At 42.4% G+C, this 14,441-nt stretch overlaps 1 protein-coding gene across 3 annotated transcripts in view; it reads right to left on the bottom strand.

Annotated features, from left to right (window-relative positions):
* Positions 1-1,093: 1,093 nt before the first annotated feature.
* LOC138513069 (uncharacterized) overlaps positions 1,094-14,441 on the bottom strand; it is a 1,355,028-nt gene continuing 1,341,680 nt past the window's right edge. For all 3 annotated transcript variants that reach the window (XM_069627754.1, XM_069627753.1, XM_069627752.1), the window contains one exon: positions 1,094-1,543. In XM_069627754.1, the coding sequence (XP_069483855.1) occupies positions 1,389-1,543 (155 nt within the window). In that variant the 3' untranslated portion in view covers positions 1,094-1,388. The remainder of the gene's footprint in view (positions 1,544-14,441) is intronic.

Consider the following 14,441-nt stretch of genomic DNA (forward strand, 5'->3'; position numbering starts at 1 on the left):
CGGTGCTGCAAAGAATGTGTAAGCCGTCCGATGAAGCCGGCGAGCCTGAGAGGTGGAGACGGAATACCACGCTGCTTCCGGTTTACTGCAGAGGAACCAAAGAACGCCACTAGAAGCCGGTGAGTCCTGCAGTAGAGAACTGGGACACTGGGGTGCTTCTGCAATCCTGCCAAAGAAGAATAAAGGAAACTAGAACAAATGAGGGGGAGTATGAAACCCAATATTATCAGAAAAAGACTAATAGAATGAATGTGAGAAAAATACCAGTTTACAAGTGTGTAAAGCAAGTCACATAAAAATCCCTGGCAGGATAGTTAGTATACAGGCACAGTTGAGTTTACAAGTGTATAAAGCAAGTCAAGTTAAGTTAAGTTTGCATGCATATTAAGTGAAACACATGAGAAAGCCCTGGCAGGAGTGTATACCAGACAAAGCCTGGCAAAAGTGGTAAGAGTGTAAAACAACTTGCATGAGGACGTCCTGGTTGGAAAAGATGCCAGGCAGAGCCAAGTCTAAGAAAATGTTACATTAAAGAGGAGAAGTAACCTGGCTGAGGAGTACACCAGGTATCCTATTTAATTGAGACAAACAGCCAAGTTGTTTAATATACAAGGTTTTCTTTTGTTAATCAGAGAATTCCAAGGAAGACTTATAGCCTTAGGCTTTTTAAGCATCTTGAAAGGAAAACCTGGGGAAGGGAGCATTCGCCTGGCACTGAACTGTATGCATTCGGAACCTGTGTGTTGGAGTTACGTTTTTTTTCCTTTTTGAACATTTGTGCACTCTCAAAGTCAAAGACAATATCCTTTTCACCTTAGAGTTTCTTTGAATGTGAGGGCCAGAATAATATTTCGGATACAGGACATTTTCGTTTTGGACATCTTTACAGCTGACAGATCCTTAGTTTTGGTTGAGGTAGGGCAACACCTCCTAGAATAGGGACAGCAAGGCATTTTCAAACCCCCTTTTATTTTGAATAAAAGTTTATAGCCAAAACTATTGAGCTCTGTGTCCGCGGCTCATTCCTGGCTCCTCACAGGATGTTAAAAAAACTGAGAAACATGCTAATCACATTTTTTGTTGATGCATATTTATTTATATTTTATTAAAAGATCAGTTGTACATAAACACACCATTGTAAATATTTTGCAGTGCAATTCAGGTTCGTTTATTTTTTCATTAAATGCCATCAAGTTCCATAAAGATATGTAGAGAGCGTTTTCCATTTCCGCTTATGAATGATTCACTACAGGCAATGAAAAAAAGCCATCCTCGATGGCTGACACATTTTTTGATCTACCATAAACTACAGAAACATTTTAAATTATGCTATAAAGTGCATGATTACTTGCCATTACAGAAGCAGATTTATGGTCGAACATGCATTTCTATAATTTAGGGTACACCATGAAATGTGCTCCTGATCGGTAGGCTTTTCTGTTCTTTTGGCAGTCCAAGACCGCATTAATTATCTTTGTTCCAAGGAAGAAAACAAAAAGCGATCCAACAATTCCACATACTGTTGTAATTGTATATCTGTGCACTGAAATAGAAAAAGAAACACTATTTCAGTACAAACTATAGAATGCATGTTTATGCGTACATTGCACCGAATTCAACTTTCACAAGGTAAAATATTCAAGCTTTAATGGTTTCTTCAGAGCACATATTTGGGACATAGATGTGTTTAAAATGCATAGACCTGTATTTTGGTTTTGTTGGGAGAGTGACCAAAGTTTACGTTAAGCAGCTTTGGGAGCACTTGATCCAATAATATAGATGAGCATGGCTCTCCAGACCAATGATCCTCCAGCTGCAAATTATCACATTCTTATAGGCAAAAAGCAAATCTTTGAGTCCACATTACCAATTGTGAGGTGGGGAATGGCAGAAATGTGCTGGTGTGTACAGTTATTTCAAGGGAATTAGCTTGCATCAGTTTCCCCACAGCCCTTACTATTCTGTGATTCGAAAGACGAAACCCTGAGGAATTTAGGCTAAACCGGGTTGCATTTCCCATTTTAATAGGCTTATCATGCGGTTCCACCTCAACCCCGGGCAAGGTTCATTCATTCATTTGTTTCAAGAGGGATTCACTAATCCATTACCCATGTTATTGTGGTGCGAGCTTTTTGCCAGTCCAGAGTATGGGGGAATGCTTTGTGGGATTTCTAAAGGTTGAACACTAGAATTGCACCCTCGCTCAATCAATTGTCTAAGAGAAATGCCCTCTGATGCTTAGATCGGAGTTTGTGTATATCATTTAGCACAGCATGCAGTCACATAGTAGCATACACATTCTAGTGAACACTGTTGGATTAAAAAAACAAAGTATCAACAATACAAATGATCATGCATGTAGACAGAACAATGATTTGTAGACGTCCTTGCAATACTCATAGCTAGTGTTTGTGGCAGAGACTACAAGTGAAAGGAACAGCCTGAAGACCGCAATGATCATGAAAATCTCAATTAAAGGATATGTAGCCCATGCACCCAAAATTTGAGAACATTTTTACTAAAATGTCTCATTGTACCTCAACTATAAAATAAGTGTACAACTGGAAAATGTGCAATTGTAAACAGTTATAAATAAAGGATTCCTTATGAACTGTGGTGGGTCAGAAGAATATAGACTGATATTTTTCATGTTAAGGGTTTTATTATGTGAACACATTTTTTTAACAAAACTCCCAACTCTTCCGAAATTATGGGTTTTCCCTGCCTAAAAAAACTAAAAGGAAAATCCGCCCCCTTTCCAAATCTAACCCATTCTGCCCCTGCTACTATCAAAGGAACTAAGGCACAGGAGAATGACTCCCTTGTCCTGTGGTCTGCTTTTCGGCACAGTCAGTTTAGTAACTTACTCCTTAGATAGTTCTTGGCAAGTACTTTTACAAGTTCATTCAGTTCAGTAATTGGGTTCTTCAGCTTTTCTAATGCATCATTGACACCTTGCTTTCCCCTTCTGAGGTCCTTTTCTCTCGATTTATCAACTTCATTACCTTTCCTTGGCACAATGTGCACGCTTTTCCCCCGGCTGGTCCAGTTAGAAGCACACTCAAAGTATTCTTACTGTTTTCTACTTCTTTGATTTTACTGGGTCTGATAGGTACATCGTATTTAGGTTTACCGAGACAAGTTTGGCTGTTACGATAATGATGCTGGCTTTGTTTCTCTACTTCACTCTTACTGGGATGAGTGTGAATGGTCTGGTAACGATTCTCAAATAAACTCCACTTTTCAGTCTCACTGGGATGAGTCCGAGGGTCCCAGTAATGAATGAAGAGAGACATATGAGGCAATAGACAAAAACGCAAGGAGAGAGAATGAGGGAACTGGGACAGAAAAGGCAGAGAGAGGAACAGGAAAGGAAAAAAGGAATAGGCAGGTAAGAGAAAGGGATGAGTATGTAAAGAGACTAAATGAGAAAAATAAAACTAACAAGAGAAAAGGAAGGAACTGAACAGAGGAGGAAGGAGGTAAGCCAAAGTGTGAGCAGAAATATGCCATAAATGTGGGGAAAAGGAAGTGGGACAATAACCCCAGAAAACAGGGGTAGAGACGTGTTGCCAGATGTAATGAATGAACATATGCAATGGAGCCTGATAAGAGTGAGTTTTTAATCGCATACTTGAGGATGACAGGAGTGGAGAAAGTGACAGACAGATTGGGTAGACATTGATGATGAAGACAGGGAAGAGAAGGCGGTGCATGCCCCACCAATAAATCGTACAGGACCAGCAGTACGAGAGATAGCAGATTTGCTGGGGCCAAATTTAAGCATACATCCACCCCTCACATCAGTACTCTGTATAAATGAAGATCATAGGTCACCATATTTATTAAGAGACTTGCCAGAACGCCAGCAAAACAGTTTAGCTGAACTTGTGCAGCTTCACGATCGTGCAAGAAAGTGATATCACAATTATCGCTGCTCCATAAGGGGTTAGAGCTGCCACATTAAACGCCATTGCACCAGACAGATAAGAATGGATACATTGTCATCACTTACTGCAGGAACAGGCAAATGGATCTACCAGCTACAGCAAAAAACAGCTGGAACTGTATTAGCTACAGGTGACATGAAAAGCCTATTTATGTCCATATTAGGTGAAGAGGCAGAGGACATGTGGAGGAGAGCAGGGTATTCCACAGTGACAGAACAAAACACCATTAAATGGGAAAAGCCACTATTTAATAATTGCAGAGCAAATGTATAGAAAGCATTGAGGATGCTATTTCCAGACCAGTCAGACATGCGTGCCAAAATGACCAGAAAGATGAGACTGAGTGAGGACCCCGCAGCATATATTCAGGACAGTAATATACAGTGGCACTTAGAAATCAAAGATACAGAGGCAACTACAAAAGATTGTGGGGTTTGAAATGAGACTGTGGCCAGAGATACAAATGACTACTGTCCATCATTGTAGGTTAAAACAGGAAAAAGACCAATAGAAAATTGAAGGGAGTAAGATAGAAGAGCAAATTGGTGCAGAAAAAAAGATCTAGAATGACAGTTAAAGGGACGCTATTAATAAATGCAGGAGAAGAGAACAATGTGCAGGGAACTGCCATGCCGCAGCAAGGCATGGGTGGCCATTTTGCAGGAAGAGGTGACAATAACATTTATCCCAAGGGAGGAAGACGATTTGCCCCGAGAGGGAGAGTATTTAGATTTGGAGCACCACAAGGAGGGGGTGGTGGGTGACAGCCACGCTTTGGAGGGCCTGGGAGCCTCAGAGCAGTATGTTGGACATGTGGGAAAGTAGCACACATTTCACGAGTGTGGAGGAAGAGGAGCGAAGTGCAATGCAAAATGGGCCAAGAGGAGGGATGGCATATCCATCACCATATGGTGCATCACAACAAGGTTATGGTTATTACGACTATACACAATATCCACAAGATCAGACACAAGCACAACAGATGCAACCAATGCAGCAACCACAAATGCCACAAACACACCAATAGATGGTTCCACCACGTACCAAGCAGACACAGATGGCACAGCAACTACAGAACATAGTACAAACACAACAAGCATTGATGAATTGGGATGCAAACATTTTACCACAAACACAGAAACCTCCCCGCCCCCGGATATGAGGGGTGACTGTGGTTGGAGGGAATCTTTTCACAGGGACCGGACTGAATATGTATATGCAGTAGGACAGCCCACAGAGTGACTTGATGTGCCCTATCCGATCAGTGACTACAGACGCTGAGCAGGAACCGAGGGTTGGAGTAACTATAAAGGGACATTACTTTCTTTCTTAGTTGACACTGGAGCAGCAAACCGCTGTGTCAGAGGGGAAATTTCCAATGTCAGGAGTGTGTATGGACACACAAGGGTTCTCTGGGGTGACACATGCAGTTCCATTCACTACAAGCTTGCCTGTGATGGTAGGACAACAGACAGTAGCTATTCCATTCTTATATTCCCGAAAGACACGTTAAAATATTGCAGAAATTAAACATGACAGTATAATTCACAGAGGACAGGATGATATGTGAACTACCAGGCATACCGTTTCAGACAGCAAGAGAATACATACAGGCATTTTATGGGCAGAAAGTGCAAAGGGGAGTGCCAACAGATCCCAAAATATTCCTTTATGGAGCACAAGTGATGTTAGCATGGTTTCCCCGCATTACAGGACAGCTATAGAGATTAACCACAGAATGTCTGTTCAGAGCAGAGGTACCTACAGATGTAGCAGATGGAAAAGTGATTGCAATTGAGTTAGAAGGAGCTGTAGTGAGAGGGGACAGCGTGTTTTACAGGGAACACATGAGGAGGTGGTGAATTGGTGCACAGTGATGGTCCTTGATGCTACACACAGGCAGACTGACTTGACAGATGACAAATTGTTTGAAGACGATGACTCAGGTGATGAGGTTCTCTTTGAATTTTCTACACCTTATCAGTTATCAGTTGAAAATAGAGTACATGGAAGTGCCACAAAGGATAATGCTAGCTAAGGAAGTAACATGGTTTATGGAGGAAGATTTGGCAAAAGTGGCTAGCACAATATGGACAACCAGCCCTTATGATGGGGGTTGTTAAAGGGGATTAGAGCAGTGAAAATAAAACTGAAGAAGGGGGCAATTTTACCCAGAGTGATACAGTACACAATGCCCAAAGAAGCAAATGAGGACTTATATGAAACCCCCATGAGGCAGGGAGTTATCATGCCATCTGAGTCCCCCTTGAAACACTGCTGTCCATCTAGTGAAATAATAAAAATGAGGGTCGTGGAGTTTCATACAAGATTTACTCCTCTTAAATAATATTGTTGAGGCTGAATTTCCATTATTGCACAATCCTGCCACAATATTGTGTAATATACAACCCACAGAAACAAAGAGAGATAGAGTCATAGGCTACCCTAGACATAGGCGTGACTCGAGGTCACCACACATTTGCAGCAGGGCCAGGTGACAATGGACAATGTTAATTTATTGTTATTAAACAATACAAGAATTTAAATATTTTGTCACTCTGTTTACTAACCCGCCAAATATGTAGATCACAAAAGTCTTGACCATGCATATTCCACGTGCTACGGCACCCTCTACTGTATATATGTCTTCTTGTTAAGTTCAAATAAATCTTTGTTTACTTCTGCATTTCCACGGTGACATTCCTTTTTGGGAGCCAGCAGTCACCTGGCCCTGCTGCAAATGTGTGGTGACCTCGAGTCACGCCTATGTCTAGGGTAGCCTATGACTATCTCTCCTTGTTTCTGTATACCTCCTAACCCTCTAGAGTCAGGCCCCCTTACTAAAAGAGGGTTCTGCCCAATTTTTCTCACACACATATATACAACCCACAGCCACCCATTTCACAGTGATTGATGTGAAGAATGCATTTTTCAGTATATATATATGATATGATCTGGCATTTATAACGCGCCTATACACAAGTGTTTCAAGGCGCAACGAGGCAAGAGAGGGGGGAACAGAGGGAAGACAGAGACAACAATCTTACTAGGCCAGGTGACATTGAGATCGTGCAGGGGAAGGGAAAAAGTGCTGGGGTAAGGGGAGGGATCAGTGCAGTACAAAAGATCAACAGTAGACAAAAAATATATAGAATAAATAGAAAGCCATAAGTAAAAGGTGCGGCCAGCTGGTGGCAAGTGCGAGTGCAGACAACAGGTGTCAAGTGCAAGTAGTGGGCTGTAGGGATACAGAAACAGTCCATAAGTGTGGGGGTTACCAGGGAGGCCCATCCATGAAGATTCACAATAGGTAACAGATATAGAGAGTGCCAAGACTGTCTTGAAAAATAAGTTAGTTACATGACTTTTTGATGTCCATGACTAAATACCTCTCTCTGTCAATTGTTGACAGGAAAGGGAAAGGCAGGGGGTGTTGCTAAATCGCAGAAAAAGATGAAATAAAATGGAATACTACTGAAGTGATCTTTTCTCTTGGGTCGACATCACCAATATAAGACAATACAAGTGTGCCGTCTCCATGCCCAGCTACCAGGAACCAGAGGTAGAAGAGAAACCTGAGGGTGTTATCGCCTCTACTCCCCAGGGATCCTTTAATCAGGGGGACCGGGAATGGCCATCGAGTGGACAAGCAAGGGAGCATCACCTGAGTGATGAGTGGAGGGTCCTTGGAGATTGGGGGGAGAATGCCCCTGGGTGAGACACAGTATTCCCTACTTCATGATGACTACCTATTCCACCTTTCCTCTCCATTTATGGGTTGTCAACTGTGAGACACTGGAAGGTATTCTCCCACCTACTTTCCCGGGATCTTCCAATCAGAGGGCTAGGGAAGGGCCATCGCTTTGGGATCCTGACCCTGGTGGTGGACAAGCAGGGGAGGATTACCTGAGTGCAGGGTCATAGGGAATTGGGAGCAGAGTGCCTTAAGGCAGGACTTGGTATCCCCCCTCCCAATTATAAATAAGCACACTCTCCCTCCGCCTTTATGGGGTATTTTCAATCTGACCCAGTCTTCCCTTCCCCATTTCCAACATGCACTAGGACGAGAAAGATGCAACCAAGAGTTATAAAGATTACCCATAGGAACAACACTGTGAAGAGGAAGATGCATGGAGAGGCCTACTACACTCCACCACTTGGCTGTCCCATTAATAGAGTAAGGCAAGGTCAGGCACCAGATATTAACCGTAAACACCTGCTCCGCTTGACTCCCAGTTAGGGTATAAAAGGTGTGGTTCTACCAAGAGAAATGAGCGAGCTGGGGTTGCTGAATGGACCGTGGAAGCCAGGAGACAGGAGGCCAGAAGTAAAAGAAGGGTGCAAGAGGCACAACAAAGTGGAAAGTGTGCAAGAGGCACGGACAGACGAAATGTGGGAAAAGCAAGCACAGAGTGAAAGAGGCACAGGAAACAAAAGGTGCCAGAAGAAAAGTACAGAGTGTAAGAAGAGGGGTCGGAAATCAGAGTGGTCATGCATGGAAGGAGCAAAAGCCCTGCTTTCTGGAAAGTCTCTGATACTGCACTGTGTTGACCAAAGGGGGAGCTACACTGCGTGAAGTGGGAGCGAAAATCCTCTGGCGTGAATGAAAGGTTATTGCAATCACACAAGAAGGAACTGTGATTTAAGAGGTACATCCTGACCAGGTGAACATTTGGTGTTTTGCGTTTGAGAACTTTTAAGTGAACCTTTGTTTGAGTCCAGTGGAGCCTACGCTTGGAGGAGGAAACTTTGAGAGGTCCAAAGAAAATTGTGAAAGACATTAATATAAGGAGAAAAGCCAAGGCTTGGGGAAGGGGACCCTGTGAGGCCTAAAAGGAACTTTGACCTTTTCTTTTTGAACAAGAGTGGTCAGAGCTTGGGGAAGGGACCCATTGTGAACTGTATTCTCCTGCTGTAAGAGCCCTTAGAGTGAAGGCAAGCATAGGTTTTGACACAGACTAACTTCGGTTCTGGACTTATGGACATCGAGAGCCCATAGAAGCATCAGTTAGGGGAACAATCCCACTAGTTAGGGCCATTTAGACATTACACCAACCCTACAAAATTTTATAATGAAGGTTTTCTTTTTTTAAAACTTTATATTGGCATTTTAAACAAATGCAAACAAACTACAACCAAAAGAGGTGGCAACACGACCACACTACAACCACCCATCCCACCCAACCCTGTCAAGACAGTTTAGGATAATAGGAAGGGAGAAAAAACAAAACCGCAATTAAGACAAGAGGACATTCATATCACACAAGGGGCTGTTCGTGTCCCTGAGGCGAAGGCCACTGCTTCAGAGCATCCTTGCTATTACAATTTTGCATTAAAACAGGTGAACAAACAACAAAATCTTGTAACTTTGTTAAGTATTTCTTGTCGTGCCCAAAGGGCACATTTCATTAGATACCGCAAATCAGGTGTGCCACTCGACTCCAGGTAATTTTTCCTAATATGGCATCAAGTCACATCTGGGTCACGCGCTGTGGGATGCAGAGGCATGGCGATTCCTCTGCCCTTGTAAGCAATTATGATCTGTAAGGGGCCCAGATATCCCATGGTCTGCTGTTGGATGAGTGTGCCAGTGCATATTGTGCTTCCCTCCTCTCGCACATTGACATGTAGTTGAGCCATTTGTGATAGTTAGGCGCCTTATGCCCACCCCATGTTTTGGCAATAAGTGATCTAGCCACAATGGATGCCATTGCCACCAAGTGTTTCTCGGCCCGGTGGACCTCCTCTACCAGGGCTAGCAGTCATAATTTGGGGGAGTGATTGACCTGAGCGCTCAGCATCTTAGAGAACTTCTCCTCAACTTGATTCCAAAGAGTCTGCCCCTGGGGCAGGACCAAGCCATGTGGTAGCAGTCTGCTGGGTTCTCGCCACATCTTACAGCTCGGGGACCCTTTCAGGGTAAAAACTATGCAGCCGGGCTGGTGAAAAATACATCTGGTTTTAAAATGTAAAGTTTATCAGGCGAAATCTGTTGTTTATCGCTATAGATCTGGTTTGTGTGCATACAATATCCCACTGTTGCATGGTCAGTGTCTTACCTAAAGTGTTTTCCCACTTACTCATGTAATTGCCTGTCTGGTTGGGACTATGTGACCAGATAATAAAGAGGAGACCAGCTTGCTTGTGGTTGGGGGAAAGGTGACATACAGCATTATAAGGGGGGGGGGGGTGTACGTGTGTTTGCAAAGTCCGGCCATAAGGATCGAGTACCTCACAAAGCCGGAAGTACAGGAGCATAGTAATAGGGGTCCATTCTCCGCTATGCTTCAGTTCCGTCCATGAGATGAACTTCCAGTTCGGTGCCACATCTCCCAGAGTGTGGACTTTTAGTTTTACAAAATGTTGCCGGCAAATCTTCTCGTGAGTGGAATGCCACCGACATGGTATATAGCCATTGGAGGGGAGTACCATTGCGCCAATCCTGCTCAGCGGGCTAATTGGACCCAGGCGTTGTGTGCGACAGCTAAAGGCTGCACCTCAGATCTCAACTGCCTCTCCGGGGTTCCCCAAAGCTGCCCCCTCACATCATTGGGTTCTAAGGTCTCCTTCTCAAAGAGGGTGACTAGGCTGAATATTGAATTTCCGCCACTAGGAAATACATATAGGTCTGGGAAGTGTAGTCCTTGTGTATAAGGTCGAGTCATTGTGTCAAGTGATCTCCGGGCAAGCCAAAGAAAGTAGCCGACAGCGGTCCGCACAGTCAGGTGAGACAACGGTTGAGACAACGGGGACACGATATAAAAGTAAAGCATGAAAAACGCTGAATTAGGGTTGGGTGACTGGGGCACAGCGCTATCATGTAGCGACTGTTCCCAGCACCAAACCTGCTCATAAACACTCAAAATTCATGTAGAAACACCAGGTCATATTCTTTCTTTACAGATCAGGCGTAATACTCAAGACAAACACAAGAGTGGATGAATAATACGATACTGGAATGAAAGTCACAAGTATTAAGGTACATTGGTCTATTTGGTCAAAAGAAATTGTGAAGCTATATGGAACATGAACTGAGGGTCTAAATAGAAATATATATTTAACTTTCAGATACATCAGATTGAAGTATAGAATTTGGACGCATCTGATGAAGGGCTAAGAGAGAGCCCGAAACGCGTTGTGCATCAACGGAAAGATAAGAGACTATTTGATCAATAGTCCCTTGATTTCATTTGAGAACTATGGACTTTAAACTGTAAAGATCAACAAGAAAAAGAGTGTTAAAGAGACATTAGAAACACTTTTGGATTGAAAAAGTTGTGAAAATACGGATATATTGTTTGGTTTATTGAATATTGTTTTAAACACGAGACCGCATGTAACATTTTGTTGTAAAATGGGTATTTTTTGAATTACTAACAAAACTGAATAGAGATACTACCCAGACCGTCAAGGGTGATTGTTTTTGGTTAAGAATAAAATGTGAAAGCAAAAATTGCATTAAGATAATGTGTTTTGCATGTTCATGCCTAAAAGTGTGCACAGAGTATGATCATTTTTGCTGAAGTGATTTTTCAAACCACTGTTTATTCTGATTCTGTAGCCCAGAATCAAACTCTGTTTAGCACCTAAGTTTGTATTTAATTCTAACAAGTAAGCTTTTGAGTTTACATTAAGGTTCATGGAATTAAGGAGTGCTCCTCTACACCCAAATTGATCACCGGCCCATATTAGCCTGTTCATGAGGCTCATGAGCAGTGACCAGAAGCCTGGTGTGTTCCTGCAAGAAAAAGTTGCACATTCGAAAGTCTCAAATGTTTATGGAATTTGAAAGATATTGCAATCGGCTGTCAAAGGTAACCTCAATAATGAAAGAAGTTTGAATGAGAGGAAAGTGATCTTTGTTGAAATGTGAAATATGCCAAGAGTACAAAAGTAAATTATAAGAACTGTGGAAAAAGGCCAAGAAGGCAAGTGAGAGGATAAGAATTACATGTACCAAGAGGCATTGGTGCTGCGAGAGAAAATTGTGAAGCGAAGGATTAAGTGAGAGGTCTAAGTGGTCATGCAGAGGTCTATGTAAATTCCTTGCAGTCTTGAACGTCTTCAACAGAGAAAAGATATGAGATAAAACGTGAGCAAGGGAACCCCCCATCCCCGAAGGAGAAACAGGCTCAAGCCCAGCAGAGAAAAGCATGTGCGGAACTATGAGAAATTGAGAATATATCAACTGAGTATTGAAGGCAAAAACGCAAAGCCTAAAGAAGTGATTAAGCTACCAGAAGTTGCAAGCCTAAGAGTGAACTGTTCAATTGTACCAGTAAGCCAAAGTGTGCAAGACTGACAGAATTGTGCCATCCACCCATCCTTTGTTTTTTTTTTTTTAGAAACTCTCTAGACTCCATGGGGTTGAACCTTGGCAAGAGTGTTGGTGCTGAAGCCATTCTGTTGAGACACTATTTTCATTATATATTCCCTTAACACATTTGTTATTCTAAGGGGGGCAAGGTTAGGCTTTCTTAGTATAGGCCTTTTTATTTTGACCAGACTGACTTGGACGCCTTTGTTATTGTTTAATGGTCGCGATTACTCTCATTTTAGAGTTAGGGCCAGTTAGGAATTTTACGTCTCAAACAAAAGTATAAATAAAGGTTTTCTAAACTTGTATCCATTGTGTCTACTATTGATACTATCCCTTCCTCACATCTCCAAAGGGGCTGCAGGCAAGTAACAGCCCTTGAACCTAAATGATTATGAACTACATTGATTGCTGAACTGAATGTAAATTGAGGTTTGAATGAAACCACGTTATATTGAACACCAAACTGAACGAAAGTGCTATTTGAATAAGATTACGACATATTGAACACCAAACAAACATTTTAAGTGAAACCGAAATATTGAATGTCAGACTGTATGCAAGCAGCACTGTGACCAAAACAAAAGCATATGAAAAATTGAACAATCACTAGAGTGTTCTATCAATGTGAGAAAGAACCATACGTCTATGGTAAAGCAAAAGACCGATGCAGAAGACTATGCACTAACCAAAGAGAATAACAGTATGAGCAGTCAGAAGCCTGAGGCAGAAGATCCTGTGAAGGGGCCAAACAAGGCTAACAGGACTTATGGTTGCGCGACCTGTTATGTGTGGACCATGTGGTCTGACAACTGCGCCTAGACCAGGGAGCCCTTAATGGTGACAAGCAAAAGACCTTGTGAATAAACCACGGAGAACTGTGAATTGAATGCTAAAGCAAACTAGTACGCTGGTCAAGTGGACATATTGTTTTCTTACAGTGAACTGTGCAAGTGAAAACAGTATAAGTGCTACAGTGAAATCTTGGGGAAGGGGACCATGAGAACCGAAAGAACTGAGAAACACTGACTTGGGGAAGGGAACCTCAAGACCACTCCTTTTTGTGTGAACTGTGCTCAATTGACCGTGTGGAGGGAACCTCAAGACCTCTTTTGTGTGAATTGTGCTGTATTGAACTTGGGGAAGCGAGCCTCAAGACCTGGCAGAACATTAGTAAGAATTGCAGCTATTGGAATTGTAATGAACTCAGGGCCATCTTAAACACTTTTAGGGCCCGGGCACAGACACCTTTGGGGCCCCCCCCCCCCACTGAACCAAAGGAATTAAAAGATCAAAAATATCTGGTTGTGACCCCTCATCGTACATACAACCCATACCTTGATGTGCTGCTTTGCAGCGATCAAAATAATCATGGGTACTCCTTTTCTGTCCCACTACCCTGTTAATTCTTGCTGTAATCTGAATGATAAACAAGTAGTATGTCAAGGCCAACATTAGAAGTCAACTGTTTTCTAGCATAGGTAGAGCACAATTTTCATCAATACCAGGCACGAGGAAGGTAGAGCGGCCATAGTCTAAATGCAGACCACAAATTGTATGAAAAAGGTGCACATAATCCAAAATAGACAAATGACTCAAATTGGGTGCCTAAAAGCTTCAAACGTGCTCACACATGCATACGGGATACCAATTGAAAGCAAGGAGAAAGATACAGATACCATAGCATATCTAGTGGATGAAGATTAGAAGCTAACAGGAACAAGTCCATATTCAGGCATACTGAGATTAGAAGAGGGGCATGATATCAATACGTGTTGCTTTAGACAGCAAAGTAGCTCTGGTGTGCTATATACCAAAATTCACTATTATTATAGCGGAAGCAACACTAGAGCCAGTGAAATCACGAGTGAGGCTTTTTTGAAGATGATGCACTGAGAACAAAATCCCTCTGAAGACAGCCAATTTCCAAAGTTTTAGGGACAGGTCATTTTGACAGGTTAGGGAATATGAGATTAAATGAGATGACCCGGATCACACATTGGTTAAGAGGAGACACTGGGATTTGCACCCACTCTGCAATGTCTGCACTTTACCATTTTCTTTTCTAGTTCTTAACATGAACTAAAATAACCCCATTTGATAGAACTGACCTGCACAGTACACAATTCACATAATCCAACATGACAATTTCTAAAAACAAAAAGTTATGGAAG

This window comes from Ambystoma mexicanum, chromosome 12 (assembly GCF_040938575.1).
Source record: "Ambystoma mexicanum isolate Mex_15411 chromosome 12, UKY_AmexF1_1, whole genome shotgun sequence".
In the NCBI taxonomy this organism is placed as follows: Eukaryota; Metazoa; Chordata; class Amphibia; order Caudata; family Ambystomatidae; genus Ambystoma; species Ambystoma mexicanum.